Source organism: Erpetoichthys calabaricus, chromosome 1 (genome assembly GCF_900747795.2).
Source record: "Erpetoichthys calabaricus chromosome 1, fErpCal1.3, whole genome shotgun sequence".
Classification (NCBI taxonomy): Eukaryota; Metazoa; Chordata; class Cladistia; order Polypteriformes; family Polypteridae; genus Erpetoichthys; species Erpetoichthys calabaricus.
In genome coordinates this window covers 307,961,919-307,986,086 of record NC_041394.2, presented here as the reverse complement: position 1 = coordinate 307,986,086, position 24,168 = coordinate 307,961,919, and the positions used below count along the sequence as shown (strand labels likewise).

General features: G+C 37.2%; 1 protein-coding gene across 1 annotated transcript in view; it reads left to right on the top strand.

Annotated features, from left to right (window-relative positions):
- LOC114661842 (centrosomal protein of 290 kDa-like) overlaps positions 1 to 24,168 on the top strand; it is a 101,796-nt gene that overhangs the window by 43,774 nt on the left and 33,854 nt on the right. The window contains exons 14-24 of the mRNA XM_051931034.1: positions 957 to 1,121; positions 2,049 to 2,198; positions 7,202 to 7,317; positions 7,440 to 7,542; positions 8,179 to 8,409; positions 8,992 to 9,165; positions 12,423 to 12,534; positions 12,641 to 12,840; positions 16,426 to 16,577; positions 16,791 to 16,902; positions 22,504 to 22,959. Of these exons, the coding sequence (XP_051786994.1) occupies positions 957 to 1,121; positions 2,049 to 2,198; positions 7,202 to 7,317; positions 7,440 to 7,542; positions 8,179 to 8,409; positions 8,992 to 9,165; positions 12,423 to 12,534; positions 12,641 to 12,840; positions 16,426 to 16,577; positions 16,791 to 16,902; positions 22,504 to 22,959 (1,971 nt within the window). The remainder of the gene's footprint in view (positions 1 to 956; positions 1,122 to 2,048; positions 2,199 to 7,201; positions 7,318 to 7,439; positions 7,543 to 8,178; positions 8,410 to 8,991; positions 9,166 to 12,422; positions 12,535 to 12,640; positions 12,841 to 16,425; positions 16,578 to 16,790; positions 16,903 to 22,503; positions 22,960 to 24,168) is intronic.

Sequence of the window (24,168 nt, the reverse complement as noted above, 5' to 3'; positions counted from 1 at the left end):
TTTCAGCCTTTTCAAAATAAAATATATGGTCAACTTAAAAGAATATCATTCTCCTTTTATTTATTTTTTGAAATCTATATAAAAATGCAATATCCAAGAATGTGTATACATGAAGGTAACTCAGAAACAGTATAACAAGTAAAAGGATACTTCTCCACCAGGCCTGTTTGATTAGATAAAATTTAAGTTGTTCCTGTCCACATACTTCAGAAAGATGTTTCAAAGCTAATAAGCTTAGGTGTCAACAACAGACTTCAAATGGCATGTCAGAATCATATAAATAAGACATTTTGAAGAAAGTAACAGGCAGCTACAAACTGAGTGATGGGGAAAGTGTGTGTCAGTGTGCCGTGCAATGGATTAACCATTCCATTTAGGATTTTACTCCTCCCTTGCACTTAATTTGGCGGTGATAGGTTCTGGCTCCCAAGATGCTATAATGGAAAAAGTAGGTTCAGAAAATAAGTAAATATATTCATATATGATTATTCCTGCTTTGTTGTGTCTGCAATTAGAACATCCCCAAAAACAATTGAAAAAAACAACAAAAAAAAAAAACAGTGCAATATACATTGCAATAATTGTCTATTAGTTTTAAAAATCATTTTAAAAAAGGCAAACAAGCAAGCCAGTGACACTGACTACACTGGATACAGGTTTTGCCGCTGAATATTATTATTGATAAATGTATATATTGGCCCTTTCCTCAGAAATATTGGATTCCAAATATAACAAAAAAATGTTAATTATTGTTAGTTTAATATTTAATTTCCCTTTGGGGACAAAATGTCTATCTATCTATCTATCTATCTATCTATCTATCTATCTATCTATCTATCTATCTATCTATCTATCTATCTATCTATCTATCTAATAAATAAAAAATTAAAAAGTCCTAAAATATGACACATTTCTACTGTATATGGCTATGTAATAAAAACACACTCTTTTTTTAGGCAATGAATATTAAGAATTCAGAGCGAACAATTCATGCCAGTATGTCTCTGAAAGCTCAAGTTGACCAGCTTACAGGGCGTAATGAAGAACTACGGAGGGAAATAAGAGACTCTCGGAAGGAGGCAGTACATGCCATTAACCAGATGGAGAAGGCATTAGAAAAAGTAGGTTCATTCGACGAGTATCAAAGACATACCTGCCTCACAAATTTTGGTACTGCAGCACCATCCACTGCTACCACCATATTGGCCACCAGGTTATACCAAATATAAATCAATTTAAAAAAAGAAACTGTACTAAGTAAATGCTCTCCTTCTGACCACTATAACTAATTTCAAAAGTTGTCAGACTTGTTTACTTTAAAATTAATTCAAATACATTTTTCCTTTTCAATATATTATATACAACTGGTATATTACCTTTTGGAAAAGCAAAAAGGTTGAATCCAATTTAGTGTTACCAGATCATTTAGAATTGTTAACAATGCTCTAAGTTGGGGTATTGGTAGTAGTAGCTCCAGTACAAAAATAGGGAAAATAGGGCATGGTTATCGAAGTAGAGGGCAATATTCAAGAAATGGATGAACAAAGAGAGAAATAAAAGTCAACAAAGAAAACTAACTGACAAAATGATACCCTAGACACTCCTTGGTCTGCCTCATATAGACTGGGTGGCCACTGACCCTTTCCCTTACTCACCTGATTACACATGAGGAGAAAGTAGCCTTTGCAGACCTAATGAGATTTACTTCTGGATGAACTGAGTACATCCTAGGAAATCTTTCTAGACCTTCAAGCATGTTTTTTTCAGTATTTGGTTCTCTGGGAAACAATTTTCAATAATATACCACCTCCTTCCAGCCCAGTCAGTTTACTTTGGTGTTCAAAGGAGTTTTTTTTATTTCCCAGTGTGATCTTTATATACTCAGAGTTCAGTTTGTCCACTTAATGCCTTTTCTATCCTGTCAGACTCTAACCAGGTGAGCAGTGTGACTCAAATGATTTGCAAAATATACCATACTACTTTTGAAATCTTTAATAAACAACTTTAATAATAAGTACTCATCATTTTTTTCTTTTTTTAATGTCAAGGCTGCACTCTTGGAAAGTGAAGTGAAATTAATGCAACAGACGAGAAAAAACAGCATTGTCTTTCAAACTCACCATCTCCCTGAAGAAATGTCACCTTCTAGTGCTGAAATAATCAACACATTAAATGAGTATACAATAAGACTTCTACAGGTAAGCCAGGATGGCAAGATGTGCCAATCAGGTGTATCAAGCTGTTTTAGAAAGCATCCTCACTTTTCTGCATAAGTGCCTTGTATGGTAAGCATCTGGGGCCTCATGCATAACGCCGTGCATAGAATTCACACTAAAACATGGCGTACGGACAAAAGTGGAAATTTGCGTATGCACAAAAAAATCCAGATGCATAAATCTGTGCGTACGCCAACTTCCACGTTCTTCCACTCCATAAATCCTGGTCAGCGTGAAAAGTAATGCACGTGCCTGCTGCCCCACACCAACTCCTCCCAGAATTACGCCTCTATGAATATGCAAATCAATATAAATAGTCCTTAAGCTCAGCGTTCTGTGAAAAGGCAATAACATGGGGGGAAACAGAGTAATTTCAGCGAATACCAAGTGGAGACAAGGAAAAACATACTCTTTGTTGGTTTAAACAGTGGTATTAATAACAAAAGGAAGCTGATTTAGTGATATAGCGTGTCAGAGAAACTCAAAAGCTCAAGTTCACAAAGTCGCACAGTGCCCGAAATAAAAAAGAAGTTGTCAGATATCAAAGTCGCCGTGAAATGGCGAGTCGTAGCCCACTGTCTGAGTGTCATATGAAAGCTTATTAGGGTACAGAGAAAAGAAAAAAAAATAGGGACACAGTGAGACAAAAGATCAAAATATCAACTTTAATCTCAAAATTTACACTTTAATTGCGTAGTTTATTTTGTCATTAAAGTAGAACATCATAAACTTCATCTTAAAATCCTTTAATTTACTAGTTTCTCAAATACCATCGTAACTAAATTAGCACATTAAATGCTTTGTTTTGTATGTGTTCTTCTATGTGGTCTATGTGTATGAATCACTATGTGCTTCTTAAACGGGCTTTCTCTTCCTCTGACAGGACACATAATCCATTACATTCATGATATTACAGCTCTCAGAATAATTAAAATACTGAGATGTATACTTGATATCATTTTCATGATGATAGGAGTTAAAGCATGTTATTAAACATGGGAACATGGTAGCGCAGTGATAGTGACGAGCTGGCGCCCTGTCCAGAGATTGTTGCTGCCTCCCGCAAGATGCTTGCTGCACCGTGCATGACCATCGATGAAATAATTCATTGCAGCAGTACTGTCTCTTTCAAACATACTAACCTCCAATTCCTGTCCTTCCTATTCTTTCTCCAAGTAACCAATCGCCACACATTCAGCTCTGCAATAGATGTTAAGCCATCTGTAAGCTTAGACCTCCAATTCTTCAGAACTTTTAAGGAATATTGAAATATCTTTGTAGTACATGTTTAATTATTCTATCCATCTATCCTTCCTGTGTCGTGCCAGCCCCAGCAAGAATACAGCGCGAGGTAGGAACAATCCCTGAACTAGCTAACGCTGTGACACCGTGTTCTCACATATTTAATTATTAACAATATAGATTATTTAAATGATGTTAACATTTTATCTGTATAATGTAACAAACATATTTTGCTGCATTTCATCTTAAAAATGATATCGTCATCATATGTAAATACGAGCTTTATAAAGTGGCTCAGGTTGTGCAATATTATAACTGTATCGCAAGTTTACAGTGAGGTAATTGTACTTATAAGTACAAACAGTTCTATAAGGAGCACTTGATGGACTGATTGAGTGCGTTTAGGGTTCTTGGGATGAAACTGTTCTTGAACCGCGATGTCCCTACAGGAAAGGCTCTGAAGCATTTGCCGTATGGGAGAAGTTCAATAGACAGTGCGCAAGGCTGAGGCAGTGTGTACGTGATGCTGTATACCGATAATTCTCTTTCCAATCAGATTGCACACTCAGATACAGTGGGATAAATAGTCTGAGTGGTACATTGAGAGGAACAATGCTAAAGCAGCTGTGGTATTTGGAATAGTTTGGCCATTCCGTGGACCATTATTTTGTTACAGGTTAATTACAATCAGAGGCCTTAAACTGATAAACAATATGCAGTTAATTTCAGTGTATTTGATAAAGCTGCATCGGGGATATGGATCTAAAAAAGAAAGGGAAATCACACTTGAACAAAAGCACTGCTTTGACTCTGGGTGCTGCCAGTTTGCAAAACCAAGCGGAGAACTTGCATACGCCAAGCATTTAGCTGGCGTGAAAATGTTCATGGCTTTTCGCCAAGTTTAGGTCGACAAATAGCAAGTGCACTGTCCTCACAGGTGGCGCAGTGGTAGTGCTGCTGCTTTGCAGTAAGGAGACTGTGGAAGATTGTGGGTTCGCTTCCCGGTTCCTCCCTGTGTGGATAGCGCTTTGAGTACTGACAAAAGTGCTATACTGTATAAATGTAATGAATCATTATTATTTTCAATAAAGTTGAATTTCAAATTTAAAAGGTACAGTGATTAAAAAGGGTGACTCAAAAAGTATTGAACACTTTCAAAAATGTACTCCTCGATAATTACAGTGAGTATCATTTGAACATAAAGCGTTCACCAAATTCTAGAGCTACCTTTTACTTTGTTTCTAGATCTTGGTGCTTGAAAATGTATACATTGTTGTGACAACCGTCAGCAGGGGGTCTGAAAATGTATTAAACTGTGGAAGTGACACAGGGGACAGATATTGTGCATTTGTCACACTGTGAGAGCTGCTTTACAAATTGGTTTAGCCTACATGTTTATGTAATACTTAGTAACTGGGTAATCCATTTTTAAATTGTTCCAGTTCTTTTTAAATTGCCCTGTAAAATTAGAAACATGAGAAATGTAAGGTTAGGGTTTTGGAAAGATACCAGCCAAGCTTGTTATAATGGATGCAATTCAGAAAAGCAGTTTTGACTGAGCAATGGGTGTTTCGTTGTTCACACACAAACTAGTTAACACTAGCTAAGGTGATAAACAATTTGCTGTGCTATTAGACCAAGCTAAACAGAAAATATATTTGAAGACTTTCAAATTGTATAATTATTGAAAATGCAAATAATGTCATCATTTTATTATTTAATTATTTTAACCCTAACCCTATCTTGTTTTAATATCAGCAAAAAATAGTCTCACTTACTCATGGCTATGTTAACACTAAGCAGCTATGTAGCATTACCCAATTCAAGCTATGTATTGGGAGTAAAATGTCCAGGACTGAATTTTATTTTATTTTTTTTCTTTAAGAATCATCACACCCGAGTGCCACAGTGGTTAGTGATGTTGCCTTACAGCTTCATGTACCTGTTTCACTTTCCTGCCTGTTCACTGTCTGTGAAGTTCACCATTTGTCTCTGTATTGCTTTGGCTTTCTCCAGTTGTTACACTTTCCTTCAGCATTGTAAAGATGTTTGCGATATGTTAATTGATGATTCTTAATTGAATTATGAGTGAGAGAGATTGTGTGACCTACGGCAGACTGACATGTCAACCAGAGCTGGCCGTCCCATTATGCTTATACTGCCAAGATATGGTATGCTCACACTCCCAACCACTATGTCATGGAATAAATGTGTTTATAAAATAAGATGGATTCATTTGCACAACTTAGCCTTTATGTAAATATCACCCAAGATATCTAAGATAACAGACAGAATGAAAACAAATTGATTACTTTAAAACCTATTTTCTTAAAATATGAGTCCAAAATGGGTCGTGGGGTGTTGCCTTTTGGGTCATGCAGGTCATGACTAACTGTTGCATGCAATGAGAATGGGTCCCATACAGTTTACGAAGAGTCTCATGATGAGTCACCAGTGACAGCTTTAGGAGTCTTGTATCTCTGCAGCCTATAGCCTGTAACCTGGAGCTCCAAGTAGGTACAGCTAACTTACTTTGCAGAACTTGGTATTATTTGAGTCATATAACCCTCCCACAAGCCTAATCTTAACTATAGTATAAAGAGGCAGAGCTCTGGAGGTCTACAGCCAGGCTGTAATGGTACCCTTTGGAGTCAACTCCACCTACTCGGACTGCCCCTTGTAGTCAATACCACCTACTTGGAGCTACAGGGCGGAGTCTCTGTTCAGAAGAGATACATACTTGAGTTTAAGCAATCAACATTGCTCTGAGTTAACTGTCACTGGTGATTCTCCAAGGGTGAAGAGACCCTACAGAACTGACAATTGTCATGGACTCACTAAGAGGGGCAACATGGCGCATTTAAAGTTTAAGGAACACTGCTTTAAAATATACATTTGTAATCAGCATCTTTTAATTGTATTTACCATATGCAATTTATTCTATTAGGAATTTGTCATTTTTCACATACCCTAACTTACTCTACGGAGAGTTTTGGGGTCAGAACACAGGGTCAGCTACTTGTACAGTGCCCCTGGAACAACTGCATGTTAAGGGTCTTGCTCAATGGCCCAATGAGGTAGCACTCCTTCTGTCACTGCCAGGATTCGAAGCAGCAACCTCTGAGTTACCAGCCCAGAGCCTTTAGCCACAGAACCATCACACTGCCCTTTTAATTGTAGTGCGAATATAGAAAGTTTTCTGCGCTGTTTTTAAGTTTTTTAATATGACCAAACAACAAAATCATTTATGTGCACTGTCACAATAGAGCACACTTCCTTTTTGTTGCCTGCTTTTTTTTCCTTTGTTACCTACTGTTTAAAAGAATGACTTTATTACCACTTGGTGTATTAGTAATCCTGAAAATCTATAGCACCTAACCACCCAGGCCACAAAATAAGGCCCATTTCCATTCTAAGGTCTACTGTATGCTATACTGTATTCTCTGTATTATATCAACTGAGATCAAGTTCACCCTTTGTAGCTGGAATTCAATATCACCCTCATGCTTATAACCCAGGTGCAAACCAAATATGGAAAAGGCCTAACTGTGGCTGAGCTATAGAAAGTTAGGACTTGTGTAAGCATTGCTCTCACTCTAGTGAACACAACTTATATATAAAATATAATATAAACATTTCACATGATGTTACCATTAATTTAGTTGACAGATGGGCGGATGCTAAAAAATGTTTCCTGAAAATTTTACTTTGTCTGTTATTTTGTCTGTTATGATTGGTACCAGGAACTGCACAATAAAGAGGAAACAGCAACAAAATTGGGAGAAGCTTTAGAAGAATACAAAAGGAAATTTGCAGTTATTCGTCATCAACAAGGACTACTTTACAAAGAATATCAAAGGTATGACCATAGTATTGAGACATGAGCTGGAATCCTTCATGTAGTCAGCACAAGGTTGTAAAATCACATTATTTTATCATTATAGACTGAACATTCTTATAAATAATGAGTTGTTTTTTTAGTGAAAAAGAATTATGGGAAAAGGAACTCAAACAAAGTCGTGAAGTTCAAGATAAACTTCAAGAACAAATGGCACATGATGCTATTAAAATAGCTGAGTATAATGTAAGTACCTGAATATTAAATGTTAATCAAATATTATACCGATCATATTTTTCCCATTTCTCAGTAAATATGAAATGTTCTAGTCCAGGGTGGCACGGTGGCGCAGTGGTAGCGCTGCTGCCTCGCAATAAGGAGACCTGGGTTTGCTTCCCGGGTCCTCCCTGCGTGGAGTTTGCATGTTCTCCCCGTGTCTGCGTGGGTTTCCTCCGGGTGTTCCGGTTTTCTCCCACAGTCCAAAGACATGCAGGTTAGGTGGATTGGAGATCCTAAATTGGCCCTAGTGGGTGCTTGGTGTGTGTGTGTGTGTCCTGTGGTGGGTTGGTGCCCTACCTGGAATTTGTCCCTGCCTTGCGCCTTGTGTTGACTGGAATTGGCTCCAGCAGACCCCCATGACCCTGTGTTCGGATTCAGCGGGTTGGAAAATGGATGGATGGATGGATGTTCTAGTCCAAATAGCTTGACATTACCACTAAAATTTCACGTGAACATTGCTGGCCTGAAGTGTCATCTTTCATTTCATAAAAGGTAATATAATTTGATTTCAGCTTCTTCTTCAGATATCGTCATCATTGTTACTTACTCATCTGGATACATCCTTAAATGTTTCTTATCTCTCTACATTATTTGGCTTAACAGCATTGGGCGAATATACTGCAAATGAATTCTGAAGAAATAAGGAGGCAGGTGGCAGAAGCTGCCAGGAAAATGATTGTTCTAAAGGTCAATGAGAAATCCTTCACACGACGATACACAACTGAACTGGAAATGGAGCAACATCTCAGAAAGGAGAACAGCAAATTAAAAAATGAAATAACTGCAATGGAATCGGCAGTGACAAAAAAAGTTGGTTACTTGCAGAGATACAAGGCAAGATGATCCTTTCTACATAAGCCAGTTTAAGCTTTATTAATTTGTAATTCTATGTCACCAATATCATTTTGTCAACCGAGCATATATTGTTTGTGTACTCTTCCAGCACAGTTTGATTTCCCTATTTGTGTCACAGCTTTTGTTTTAGCCAGTGTATGCAAATGGTGGTGACAAAGATTAAGTTTTAAAAGGAATAACATGTTTCAAAATATCCAAGAAAAGTAGAAAGCTATAGGCATATTTACACTGTGTAGTGTATTTAAAAATGGCTTATAATCAATTTTTGTTATACTTGAATAACCTAACATAGATATTCATGTTTACTGGCTTATAAAACTCAAAATGTGTGTACAGCCTGAATCTCACCACTGACTCAGTGCCTGACCCTGAACGTTAGTCAAGTTGTGTTATAGCCTCCTTGTTGAACTATTTAAAAAATGTGTCATATTGATATATTACTGTATTTTCAGCTAACACATGAAAATGAATGAGGACTGGGCATGGCTAATTTGCAATGAAGAATCTTTATTCCCTTGGCAATCATGTCTTAATTTAGTACATATTCATTTTTGTCCTCAGGACATGGCAGCATTTAAAATTGCATCATTACAGAAAGCCTTGGATGGTAGTGTCCCATCTGTAGAACTTGAGCGAGTCAATAATCAATACAGTGATTTAACAATCAGATACAGAGATCTTCTACAGAAAGATAATTTGCTTGTTCAGAAGGCCGTCAGCTTGGAACATTTAGAGGTATTTTTAAGTTTATTTGCTTACAAAAATGAAGGATGAAATTTTGGTTAAAAAAGTGCCAATAAAAGTACTCCTTGTATAAGCAAGGTACAGTAAGGTTTACGATGGTGAATCCTAATTTTAACTTTTTATATTTGAAGGTTTTTTTTTGTATAAAATGTAACAGCCTCTGTTGTCATCATCATGTCTATCTGTCCACATGAAGCCACTCGCCTTTGATTAGAACAATTTCGTTAAAATTTGATACATATATTCCTCAAGAAAATTTGTTGGAAAATATCAAACCTTGTTGAGATAGATAGATAGATAGATAGATAGATAGATAGATAGATAGATAGATAGATAGATAGATAGATAGATAGATAGATAGATAGATCAACGATCAATTGATCAATCGAATGAACGAACTTCCGTCCGTCCTTCCTTCCTTCCTTCAGTTGTCCCCAGAAGGGAAATTGGCAGAATCCCATTTTAAAACTACTGGTAAATTTTCACCTATCTTAAAACAAACAAACCAAAAAAAAAAACCTTGTGGCACCTCAGTTACTGATTAATTTACTCTTTTTTAAAACTTACCTTGAGATCGGCTACTTGAACTAGTGTATTTTCCTCTTTTGCATGTCTGATAGCTGCTCCTGATGGCAAAATATACAAAATCTCCAGTTCAACTTTATTGAAACAGTATGTATATTATGAAACTTCAACACGCTGTACTGATACTGATTTTTGCTCTCTATTGGACATTTTTTTTTGCATTTACAAAGTACAATCTCTCATAGACTTTCAATAACCAACATTAAGCAGCAGTACATAAATCAATGAAATTTTCACATCACTCAAGATAAAATCTGGGTTTATAAAAGCTATTTCATTCATCACAAGGATATTTAGGCTTGTTTTTTAACTACATGATACTGTGAAATGCTATTAACAACATATTTTATGTACTCTGCTAATACATGCAATTACTGTGCATTCAGATATCACTGTTACTTTTTGAATTTGATTGATTGCTAAAAAATGTATGAACCAGCTTTTAAATAATAAATGTACAGTATAAACCAACTTTTAAATCTTTGTTTTTGATGATGTGAAAAAACATTAAAAAAAAAATTCAAAATGGTTGACACAGGATCTGAAGGCATCTGAATATTATAGGGCTGTCAGATTGAACATTGCTACTTAAATATAATTCAAATTTATTTTAAAAAGGTCTTATTTGAAGGCAAAAGCTGACATTCACTTGTTAAAGAACAGTTGCTTGTTTTACCTGTACTGATTTTCAGATATGCTATGCAAAGCTGCAGTGTTTTACTTATTTGTATTTGCGTTTTAATTTCCAAGACGAGCCCGTTTGTGATTTTGAATGGTTGGCTTCTTATCTTCATTAGTAAAACTTGCAGCCAGACCCCTTTACAACTTTGTGTGTGTGTTTTTTTATTCTCTAAACTTCGATCTACAAGTGTACTCAGAGCAGTTTTTAAAATTGTGTCTCCAGTGCCCTACATGTATCGTTTTACATCTGATTCTGTCGCATTCACTCTCAACCCTGACTGTTCTTTAATGCTAAGACATTCTCATCAAAGAAAATGGGAAATAACTTATAATTCTGATTTTCCTTTTATTACAGTTCTTTAAACAACAATACACTGTGTCCCAGAATTAGTCTTTGTATAGCTGCTGGCTTGACATATATTGCTGTATCTCTAAAGGCGAAGAGAGATTGTGCAGTCCCTGACTCTGAAGATCCTGCTTTTCTGGATAGGTCAACAGGTGCCCACTGGCTTTTTAATCTGATGACACAATATAAGTGGTACCCTGCCACTGCCACCCCGAAAATAATAAAACAAGTCTGCCTTCGACCTGCCTTCCTCTTGAATGCTCTTTTACTTTGCTCGCTGTTCTCACCCTGTCGCTGTCTTACTAACTGACGCGTATTCCTCTTGATCTTAAATCACTCTATCTGCAACTGTTTCATAGCAAGACATGTCAAAACGTGTTTGCAACAGCACGTCTCCTGTTGAGTGTTGCAAATGGCACCCATGTAACTGGGTCAGAAGTGCTTCATGATTTGCAGACACAGAAATAAAAAAAAAGAAAAAGTAAAATTATTAATAATTATGTAGTGAAACTCAGTGCCAGCATACATGGCTTGTAAAGATTTTGTAACATTTTAATGACCAGTTGGAAAAATTCCCAAGTTATGAATTTATTTCAGTCATTATTGGAACAACAGGTGCGACACATAAATATTCCTAGGCTCAAACCCTGAGCCGACTCCTCCTTTGTGCACTGCACCACTAGGACCCCTGTTGTCTAGGTTGCTTCCATATCTGCCTGATTAATAATTACGGATAGCCCTTATCTCATATGTACGTAAAGAATCTTGTAAGTACATAAAAACGTCTCGTACATATGTGAACACATCTTGTATGTACATAAAAGTTTCTCTTACGTATGAGATATTTTCACGCACATATGGGATAAGAGTTATCCTATAATGTTTTTCATTGTGCGGTTCAGAGTTTTCGTAAATAACGGCAACAAATGTCTACAAAAGCTCTGAACCGCACAATAAAAAAAAATATCATACAGCCTTTATCTCAAACGTACATGAAAATATTGTGTATGTACAAGATGTTATCAGGTACATATGTGTGAGATAATTTCATGTATGTACAAGATAATATCAGATTTAAATACATTACAAAAGTGAGCTTCAGGTATCCCGTACGTATGTGAAAATATCTCCTACATATGAAATATTTTCATATACGTATGGGATAGGAGTTATCCCGTAATTTTTTTCATTGTGTAGTTCAGAGCTTCCGTAGATTTCAGCACTTTTTTGTGGCTGATTTATGGCTTGCCATACCGAGATGGACATGAGTCAATACTAGACTGAAAAAAGATGGCTGTGCAGAGTGTAGATGCTCTGGGTGTTGATGGCTCTTATACTGAAATGACAGCTGACCAACTGCAGCAGCTGTTACCATAAAAATAATGTAAAAAAAAAAAAGAAAGGTCAAAAAATGTATGTGTAATGTGCAGAATCATTAACTTAAGTTCTTGTGTATTTGAAATTTGCTTATTTTTTATTTAAATATTCTACCCTAATTCTAATTTTACAATATTTGCCTCCTCTTTTCTCTAACTTGGATACAAGTGTATATAAGTATTTTAAATTCAAATTTGACTAAAAAAGTGCACAACACAATAACAATATATCAAAATCAGCCTAATTTTCATTTTTTTAGAGTGAAAATACAGTTCTCAGGAAACATATTGATCGTTTGAATAAAGAACTTGAAATTACAAAGGAAAAACTGCATACACTAGAACAAGCTTGGGAAGAAATTAATTCACTGGGTTAGTATGTGATACCCTGTTTTCCACCTTTTTCTAATGCATTTTGTTATGTTTTAACAACTTAAAAGGTTAAACTGACTGTTGTGTTTGACATCCATTCTTACAGGTGTTGACTCAATGAATAAAGCAGCTAATGTAATCACAAAGGGTGATTTGTCTGTGTCCAAAAAAATGACCATGTTGGAAATGAAAGAACTCAATGAAAGACAGAGAGCAGATCATGCTCATGAAATGTATGACTGCCTAAGAAATACTCTAAAAAAGGTGGAAGAGAGGAATTGTGAACTGGAGAACAAATTTGTTAATGTAAGCAGGTGACATATTTTAATGCTGCTGGTGGCTGTAATATGCCATTAGAACAAATTCTCAGCTTACCTGACTGTATGTAATCATCTTGTACCAACTTCAATAGTATTACTGCTTAGGCCTTGATGGTCCATTAGTCTTAACTTTCCACTGAATTACTTATTTACCACTAATTAAATGTGATCTGTGTTCTTCTTTTCTGTAACCCATTTTTTAGTAATATCAGCTGAGTTTATGTAATATTATTATGTGAATTTCCCCCTGGGATTAATAAAGTATCTATCTATCTATCTATCTATCTATCTATCTATCTATCTATCTATCTATCTATCTATCTATCTACAGTGGTGTGAAAAACTATTTGCCCCCTTCCTGATTTCTTATTCTTTTGCATGTTTGTCACACAAAATGTTTCTGATCATCAAACACATTTAACCATTAGTCAAATATAACACAAGTAAACACAAAATGCAGTTTTTAAATGATGGCTTTTATTATTTAGGGAGAAAAAAAATCCAAACCTACATGGCCCTGTGTGAAAAAGTAATTGCCCCCTTGTTAAAAAATAACCTAACTGTGGTGTATCACACCTGAGTTCAATTTCTGTAGCCACCCCCAGGCCTGATTACTGCCACACCTGTTTCAATCAAGAAATCACTTAAATAGGAGCTGCCTGACACAAAGAAGTAGACCAAAAGCACCTCAAAAGCTAGACATCATGCCAAGATCCAAAGAAATTCAGGAACAAATGAGAACAGAAGTAATTGAGATCTATCAGTCTGGTAAAGGTTATAAAGCCATTTCTAAAGCTTTGGGACTCCAGCGAACCACAGTGAGAGCCATTATCCACAAATGGCAAAAACATGGAACAGTGGTGAACCTTCCCAGGAGTGGCCGGCCGACCAAAATTACCCCAAGAGCGCAGAGACGACTCATCCGAGAGGTCACAAAAGACCCCAGCACAACGTCTAAAGAACTGCAGGCCTCACTTGCCTCAATTAAGGTCAGTGTTCACGACTCCACCATAAGAAAGAGACTGGGCAAAAACGGCCTGCATGGCAGATTTCCAAGACGCAAACCACTGTTGAGCAAAAAGAACATTAGGGCTCGTCTCAATTTTGCTAAGAAACATCTCAATGATTGCCAAGACTTTTGGGAAAATACCTTGTGGACTGATGAGACAAAAGTTGAACTTTTTGGAAGGCAAATGTCCCGTTACATCTGGCATAAAAGGAACACACAGCATTTCAGAAAAAGAACATCATACCAACAGTAAAACATGGTGGTGGTAGTGTGATGGTCTGGGGTTGTTTTGCTGCTTCAGGACCTGGAAGGCTTGCTGTGATAGATGGAACCATGAATTCTACTGTCTACCAAAAAATCCTGAAGGAGAATGTCCGGCCATCTGTTCGTCAACTCAAGCTGAAGCGATCTTGGGTGCTGCAACAGGACAATGACCCAAAACACACCAGCAAATCCACCTCTGAATGGCTGAAGAAAAACAAAATGAAGACTTTGGAGTGGCCTAGTCAAAGTCCTGACCTGAATCCAATTGAGATGCTATGGCATGACCTTAAAAAGGCGGTTCATGCTAGAAAACCCTCAAATAAAGCTGAATTACAACAATTTTGCAAAGATGAGTGGGCCAAAATTCCTCCAGAGCGCTGTAAAAGACTCATTGCAAGTTATCGCAAACCCTTGATTGCAGTTATTGCTGCTAAGGGTGGCCCAACCAGTTATTAGGTTGAGGGAGCAATTACTTTTTCACACAGGGCCATGTAGGTTTGGATTTTTTTTTCTCCCTAAATAATAAAAACCACCATTTACAAACTGCATTTTGTGTTTACTTGTGTTATATTTGACTAATGGTTAAATGTGTTTGATGATCACAAACATTTTGTGTGACAAACATGCAAAAGAATAAGAAATCAGGAAGGGGGCAAATAGTTTTTCACACCACTATATCTATCTATCTATCTATCTATCTATCTATCTATCTATCTATCTATCTATCTATCTATCTATCTATCTATCTATCTATCTATCTATCTATCTATCTATCTATCTATCTATCTATCTATTAGACATTGTGGTTTAAACTGAGATCTGGATTGTAGTGTAACTGCTGAATCTATTATGGAAACTTGCCTGCCATGAAAAATTCCCTCTCAGCATTTTATCAGCGACTGTTTGCTATTATGCTCTTCCCTCTTAAATCTGGCTGTCAAAATCAATGGTTTCATCATTGTATAATGTTGATCCTGAAATTCGCCAAAGTGTTTTTCTCAGTGAATATAATATTTTCACTAGTGACCTTGTTTGCTGAATATTTTCCTTTCAACTTGAAATTGCAGTCTGCTTAGATGAAGATTTTTTCCCAGTGCCCCATGATGTTTTGCAAAGTCAGCATGACATCACAGAGTTGTAGCAGCCACACACAGAACATTTATGCATGCGTACTGTACTGACGTTGCCCATCAGCTTTGGGCCAGCATGATATCACTATCCACTTGGTACTCCAGCTTTCCACTCTGCATGCATTATAAAAAATAAAAAAAAACTTACAGTATTTTTATTTGAGGGGTACATTAACTGACTAAAGTGAAAATATTAAGAGTAGTGCCGCAGGACATAAAACTCTGATCTCTGTCTGCTGGCAGTGCAGGTCTACATGGTTCATTTGTGTGCATAATTATCAATGTGCTGCCAAAACAAGCCATTGTTAAACATATTGAATTCCTAACTGTAACTGGCTTAAAATTACAAAGTTGATTAATATGAATGATTTTATTAAATATGCTTGTACTCAAAATATGATATATATGATACACATTTTGATAAACCATGTTTTACTTCCATTTTATAGGAATTCGGGATTATATACAGGATAGCTTGGCTGCATGATATTCTTCCTTTTGTTTTATTTTTTTTAATTTTGTGATTGGGTGGCCTGTTGGCACAGTGGTTAGTGCTGCTGCAACACACCACCAGGGGCTTTGCTTGGAACACCATGGTGTTTAGGCCTTCTCCCCTTGTCAGTATGTTTTTATTTCTAGGAACTTCTCGCTTCACAGAGATTGGTTGGTGATGTTAAATAGACTGAAAACAAGTGTGTGTGGGTATGTACAGTATGTGGTGCATGTTGGTATGTATGTGAATGTCCCCTCCCTGAATTAGTTTCTTCCCACATCCACGAAGCTACTGGTACTAGGCTATAATGTCCCATGATCCTTTAAAGGAATGAAATGGGTCCACAAAATGAATGGAGGTATAGATATTTTGTGATATTCTAAGGTGCTGTTTAACTGACATCTATAAAATACAGGTCTCACTTGGTTTCTGATACATCTATTAACAGTCTTTACACATTTTCCTAACTGCTGTTAATAATAATGAATGATTTATAAGAAGAAGGTTCTTGAAATATGTTATTAGTCATTTTTCTTTGCTTTCTATCATATTAAGAAGGTTTAGAGCATGTTTTATAACATGCAGACTGTTAATGGCCATTTATAAAGGATACCTAAGCTGCAGTATCACCAGATGATGTGTGTAATGATTCTATGTTGTTATTCCATTTCTTAGCTTACTAAACAATACCTAGAAGCTCAAAAAGTAGAACAAGAGCTTCGGGATGCCCTTGCACAGAGTGTAAGTAAGGTCGTCAGTGATGCAGACAGGACAAGAATACTAGAGTTGGAAAAAACTGAAGCAGAGCTCAAAAATGAGGTTTCAAAGTAAGTCTTGGTTAACTACAGTTTAGTATAAATAATGCATAACATCAGCTTACTTGCATCGTTAGGCTTGTCAGACCAAACTGCTAATCACCTGTGAAATTATTCTTTCTGGGAGTTTTATTTATTACACTGGTAATGTAGAACCTTTACCATGTGTTTCGATACTACAGACTTTATGGTTTCATATATTCAAAAGAATCTTGTATCTTACAGGTTAAGAGAAGTGTCAGATGTTGCCATGATGCAAATAATTACCCTGGAAGCTCGTCAGCAATCCAGAGATAAAGAAATTGAATCTCTGCGTAAGCAGCACTTGGATTATCAGGTAAGCCTGGCACGGCCCCTACACATTCTGAGACTCTAGTGGTATGTGGAAAGACAAAATAATTGGTGTACAGGTAATGTTTTCTATATGTGTATACATTGGTGCAAAATAACGTGGCTAAAATGGCAGAAGTAGTATAGTTAGTTTACTTGATTGCTTTATTTTTTCATCTTGTAAAAAAAAAAAAAAATTCTAAATATTCCGTTAAAGTTTCAGTTTTGTGATATTATGACCATAAAAATGATAAATGACATACATACAAACATTCATGTTTTCATTTTCTTTTTAGGCAAGATTATCAATTGGCAGCCATGTGTTCGTTTTCTCTTGCCCCAGATCATCCTCCTCTAACCCATTTTTTCAGTAATATTAAAACTATATAAAATTTGTAAATGGTATGCATCTATAAAATCAAACACATACAGAGACTTTAAAGAGGGAAGATACTCAGTTCAAGTTAACAAGACCTGGCAGAGAATATATAATGAAATGAAATGATTAATTCCAGATTTGCCTCTTTGATTAAAAAGCACTTGAACTTAAACGTGGGCTTGAAGGTATCACACCTTTTATTTAAAATCCCTACTTAGTTTAACACAATACAACAACAGCAACATTTATTTATATAGCACATTTTCATACAAATAATGTAGCTCAAAGTGCTTTACATGATGAAGAAAGAGAAAAAAGACAAAATAAATAAGAATTAAAATTAGGGAAAACTAATTAACTTAGACTAAAAGTAAGGTCCGATGGCCAGGGAGGACAGAAAAAAAAAAAACTCCAGACAGGGTTCTCATGGACGAACTTGATGATGACGGTCATGTGGACTTCTGGCCTTTAATCCATCAATGTAGGGGCATCACGGTGCCTTGATCAGGTGGTGGTGGTGCAGGTCGCCACCACAGAAAACCGGAAAAAGAACAGAAGAGAAAGTAGGGATTAGTACAGATTTTGGAGCCACCATGAATAATAATGATAATTAATTGAATATACAGAGCATCAGGATTTAACTAAGATGAAGCTATGAGAAAGCCATTTTAAAGTAATGTGTTTTCAGCAGTGCTTTAAAGTGTTCCACTGTATTAGCCTGGCAAATTCCTATTGGCAGGCTATTCTAGATTTTAGGTGCATAACAGCAGAAGGCCGCCTCACCACTTCTTTTAAGTTTAGCTCTTGGAATTTTAAGTAGACACTCATTTGAGGATCTAAGGTTACGATTTGGAGTGTAAGACATTCCGAAATATAAGATGGAGTGAGATTATTTAAAGCTTTGTAGACCATAAGCAGGCTTTTAACGTCAATTCTAAATGACACAGGTAACCAATGTAGTGACATCAAAACTGGAGAGATGTGCTCGAATTTTCTTTTCTCTTCCTAGTAAGATGTCCTTATTAAGCCAATTTACAGATGCTGTGCATTCCAAAGAGAACATTCTTAACAGAGTGTACAGATAATATCAGGGTTTTTTGTTTAGCACTGATTTAAGTAGATTTTTATTGCATTTCCATTTCAATGTGGAAAAAACTTTGTAATGCATTGTCATAGAGACCTCTCTAATTCTCTAATTGGTGCCACGGCCCACCTGCCAAGTTGTTTTGCCTGCCTAAGGTAAAGTCATCCCTGATGGAGGATCGCAGGAATTGTGGGAAAGAGGGGTCCTTTCATCGGATTGGCTGGCCCAGCACTGTTTCAGCCATGGAATGGCCAAATGGGGGAGGCAGCTTGATGGATGAGGTCTCCAGGAGTCTAAAATTATCTAAATCTTATTATGTGATATCCTCTACTGTTAAATTCTGCTCCGTACTTCTAAAATTTTTATTTATTTATTTATTTTACTTCTAAAAAATTTTTGATTTTATACTGTATTGAGGATTTGTTCTGTTCTGTGTATTGTATTGACCCCCTTCTTTTGACACCCACTGCACGCCCAACCTACCTGGAAAGGGGTCTCTCTTTGAAATGCATTTCCCAAGATTTCTTCCATTTTTCCCTACAAGGTTTTTTTTGGGAGTTTTTCCTTGTCTTCTTAGAGAGTCAAGGCTGGAGGGCTGTCAAGAGAAAGGGGCCTGTTAAAGCCCATTGCGGCACTTCCTGTGTGATTTTGGGCTATACAAAAATAAACTGTATTGTAATTCAAAGTTTAGGAAGAAAATGGGTGTGATGTTAAGTTTTATGCAAATGGGAAAAGGCTTAGATGTCTGTTCTTGAGTGAATCATGCTTTTAGAAGTAAGGTTAGCTGTGCATCACTTTTTCCACATTTTGTTATGTTGCAGCCTTATTCCAAAATGGATTAAATTCATTTTTTTCCTCAGAATTCTACACACAACACCCCATAATGACAACGTGAAAAAAGTTTACTTGAGGTTTTTGCAACCTGTGGTAAATTCAGTTGATTGGACAAGATTTGGAAAGGCACACACCTGTCTATATAAGGTCCCACAGTTGACAGTTCATGTCAGAGCACAAACCAAGCATGAAGTCAAAGGAATTGTCTGTAGACCTCCAAGACAGGATTGTCTAGAGGCACAAATCTGGGGAAGATTACAGAAAAATTTCTGCTGCTTTGAAGGTCCCAATGAGCACAGTGGCCTCCATCATCCGTAAGTGGAAGAAATTCGAAACCACCAGGACTCTTCCTAGAGCTGGCCGGCCATCTAAACTGAGCGATCGGGGGAGAAGGGCCTTAGTCAGGGAGGTGACCAAGAACCCAATAGTCACTCTGTCAGAGCTCCAGAGGTCCTCTGTGGAGAGAGGAGAACCTTCCAGAAGGACAACCATGTCTGCAGGAATCCACCAATCAGGCCTGTATGGTAGAGTGTCCAGACGGAAGCCACTCCTTAGTAAAAGGCACATGGCAGCCCGCCTGGAGTTTGCCAAAAGGCACCTGAAGGACTCTCAGACCATGAGAAAGAAAATTCTCTGGTCTGATGAGACAGATTGAACTCTTTGGAGTGAATGCCAGGCATCACGTTTGGAGGAAACCAGGCACCGCTCATCACCAGGACAATACCATCCCTACAGTGAAGCATGGTGGTGGCAGCATCATGCTGTGGGGATGTTTTTCAGCGGCAGGGACTGGGAGATTAGTCAGGATAAAGGGAAAGATGACTGTAGCAATGTGCAGAGACATCCTGGATGAAAACCTGCTCCAGAGCGCTCTTGACCTCAGACTGGGGCGACGGTTCATCTTTCAGCAGGACAATGACCCTAAGCACACAGCCAAGATATCAAAGGAGTGGCTTCAGGACAACTCTGTGAATGTCCTTGAGTGGCCCAGCCAGAGCCCAGACTTGAATCCGATTGAACATCTCTGGAGAGATCTTAAAATGGCTGTGCACCAATGCTTCCCATCCAACCTGATGGAGCTTGAGAGGTGCTGCAAAGAGGAATGGGCGAAACTGGTCAAGGATAGGTGTGCCAAGGTTGTGGCATCATATTCAAAAAGACTTGAGGCTGTACTTGCTGCCAAAGGTGCATCGACAAAGTATTGAGCAAAGGCTGTGAATACTTATGTACATGTGATTTCTCAGTCTTTTTATTTTTAATAAATTTACAAAAACCTCAAGTAAACTTTTTTCACGTTGTCATTATGGGGTGTTGGGTGTAGAATTCTGAGGAAAAAAATTAATTTAATCCATTTTGGAATAAGGCTGTAACATAACAAAATGTGGAAAAAGTGATGCGCTGTGAATACTTTCCGGATGCACTGTACTTTACATTGTTGTAAACAGGTGTAACACATAGGGCAGAAGAGCTTTGGTTTAATTGGGTAAATATGGTAACAAAATTTCAGAATTAGTGTTACTTAATATCTGGCGAGCAGATGAGAAAAAAACAAAAACAAACTCTAGAATGAGACCTCACTTCCTGCTCATTGTGTGTCACTTAGTGAAATATATGAATCTGCCTTTAGAACATGTAGTTTCTGTACCTTAGATGTTTTTCAGTTTGGTCTGGACACTCAGAATAAATAAGATGGAACTGCCTGGCAAGCATCAGATTCTGAAACCACACTGCATTCAGAATCCAAGCACATCTTGGGGGAAAAAATGGACACTATAGCCAAAGTGCCCCTCATTCCATTTTTCCTTTAATTATTGCCATTAAGAAAACATTACAAGTCAGTTAGAACAAGAATTGCTAATTATATTGCATTTTTTTGCTGTAGCAGTCAAAACATTTGACATGTCTCTACCTCCCCACAGATCGAAACCACTCGTTGATCAGGTCCTCAACTTAAATTCTTGAGAACTGATGAGGTATAAGTGGAGTTCAAGTGACCGCAGTATTGGTTTAGATATGTGTGTACTGTGTACTTTACTACTGTTGCATATAATGTGGTGGAGTATTATGCATTATACTGTGTGAGAATGGTTTTGTTATATTTAAGGCTGTGACTTAACATTTCTAGTAATACTGTCTTTGTTAAATATTTATTACTATCAGGAGTACCCGGTGTTTTGCATGGGAATCTATAACTGGTGAATTAACCAAATGAAAGAAACAGAACATAGAAATCGAACCAACAGTTTTCTGATTGACATTTTATTGTAATAGGTAATACAAGTGGTCATTTTAGAGGCTTTGGATACAGTATATTTTTTGTGTTGTCATGGGGTTCCGAAAATGAACAAATTGTGAGGATTGCCCACTATAGAACATATTACGTAGAGAGGTTTGCAACATCCTTGAAATAGACTTTTTTGAACAGGAAATTGTAGACGTTTGAAATCAAAGGGTAAATTATTCGGAATCAGTGGAATTCTTGGTATGAAAACATTTTGACGTCTGGCGCAATGTTTGAGACGGTCTAGAAATAGACTTTTTTATGGCATCGGAAGTGGACTTTTTATTGCCATGTCTTTTTTTTTGGTGGCATGGGTATATAGTATGTTGTGTTGGTAAAAAAAAAGGTGTCCTGCGCTTCGCCAAGGACATTTTTCCCAACCAAACATACCCCATGACCTCCTCCTGGTCACAAAGCAGCCCCATGCCCAGTTTGGTGGCGATCGGACGCACGGTGCAGTTTTGTATGGAGGACAAGAAAACATACATACATCGAATTGGTAAAGAGGGATGCACAGAGACCAAACATGCCGCTAGATGGCACTGCCGTTAACGTCTCTTGCAACGTGCGGCCATCTTGTCGATGATAAGTATGGGAACGTGTGGCAAACATTGTGTTGGTCAGAAGGTGTCCTGCGCTTCACCAAGGACATTTTTCCCCACCAAACATACCCCATGATCTCCTCCTGGTCACAAAGCAGCCCGATGCCCAGTTTGGTGGCGATTGGACACCCGGTGCAGATTTGTATGGAGGACAAACAAACATTGACTCTGCTTTATACAGTATATTAGATAAAGACTGACTTATACCAATGCAGGAGTTTTAATATGCAAATAATATTGCTTTGGGAATATAAAAAGATAATATAAAAATTTGAACGGTGCCGCATTTGAATATATCTGTTTGTTTTGTACAAATGTCTAACATTGATCAATATACCACTTTTTATATGTTTGCTTGTGTTCTGCTTGAATATTCTTGGGGTTTATGAGTGTGAATCTCAACTTTTCCACTACATTTTCTCCCTTAGGCTGAATCGGATGAAAGAGCCTTGATCGCTAAGCTTCATCAGCATATTGTAGCATTAAAAGTGAGCGAAGCTGCTGCTGTCTGCAAGCTAGAAGTAACAGTGACTAAGCTTCAGAAGCTGGAGGCCTACAACCTGAGACTAGAGCAAAAGATTGATGAAAAGGAGCAAGCTTTGTATTATGCTAGGCTGGAAGGACGTAATCGAGCTAAGCACTTACAGCAAACTGTGCAATCTTTTCGGAGACAGTTCAGTGGTGCTTTACCCCTGCCACAGCAAGAAAAGTTCTCAAAGACTATGATACAGTTGCAAAATGACAAAGTGAAGATCCATATGGAGAAGCAAAGAGCTGAAGAGGAGAGAAGAAAAGCCGAAGACAAAATGCTTGAGCTGGAATTAAAATTCAAGGGGTTAGAGGAGTTGATCAGCACCCTGAAGGATGCCAGAGGAGCACAAAAGGTAAACTCCCCATTCAGCTTTTTATATACTTCATTCACTGTATGGTTGTGGGTAGCCCAAACGTCAATCATCTAAAATGGGTAAAATACAAGAAAAAAACCTGGACAGTATGTCACTCCATATTTGGGAACACTAATATTCACCCATGCCAAGTCGATTTACTGTCAATGTATCTAGAATGCATATGTAGGGGATATGGTAAGAAAATGGGAATAAAATCAGATGTGACTACAGCAAGAATGTACAAGCACAGCATTTATAGACACAAATAATGACATTAACTTTAGAAGTCCTACCTCCACTTTGCCACTATGACATTGACTGTAAAAGATAAATGATTTACAAAATATAAAGGCCATTATGAATACTGTATATAGTCTTAACATGCTGATACATTCTGTCTAAAATGTGGTGCTATAGAAAAATACTGACTGCAATTATAGAGAAAACACTATAGCACTGTTGGATGCCTTGCCTTAATTTCTTTACTCTTCAAGTAAAAGTTAGTACAGTGGATCAAGACTATTATATTAAAATTAGTTCATCAAGAACATGTGGGCACAGTTGGAAACTTGTTAAGGGTAAATTTCGCACAAACATTAGGAAGTTTTTCTTTACACAAAGAATGACTTGAAATAAGCTACCAAGTAGTGTGGTAGACAGTAAGACTTTAGGGACATTCAAAACTCGACTCAATGTTTTTTTGGAAGAAATAAGTGGATAGGACTGGCGTGCTTTGTTGGGCTGAATGGCCTGTTTTCATCTAGATTGTTCTAATGTTTCTTAAACATTTTTTTGCGAATCAATCTTGCCTTTGTTAGTGACTATGCGACCCATGATGATCATCAGAGTGGGGGTTCCCCTTGGAGAGTAGATGCCAATCATCAGAGTGGGGAGGAGTAGCTGCCCCTTGGAGAATTGCCACCGATTGTCAAAACTGAGCAATGTCGATTGCTTAAACAACCAAAATCTACTCACTTCTCAAAACATACAAGATCCATTAACATATAATAAATACAACAGTGACTTGCGACCTTGTGTGACACAAAAGTGCCAAAACGCAACCCAGTTTAGTTTGCAACCCATAGTTTAAGAATCTCTGCACTATAATGTTTACTGTATCTCTTGTATATTTTTTCTAAATAAAGCAGTAAATATATTCGCCCTTTTATTAACCCACACATTCATTTTTCAAGCCTGTTTATTTAT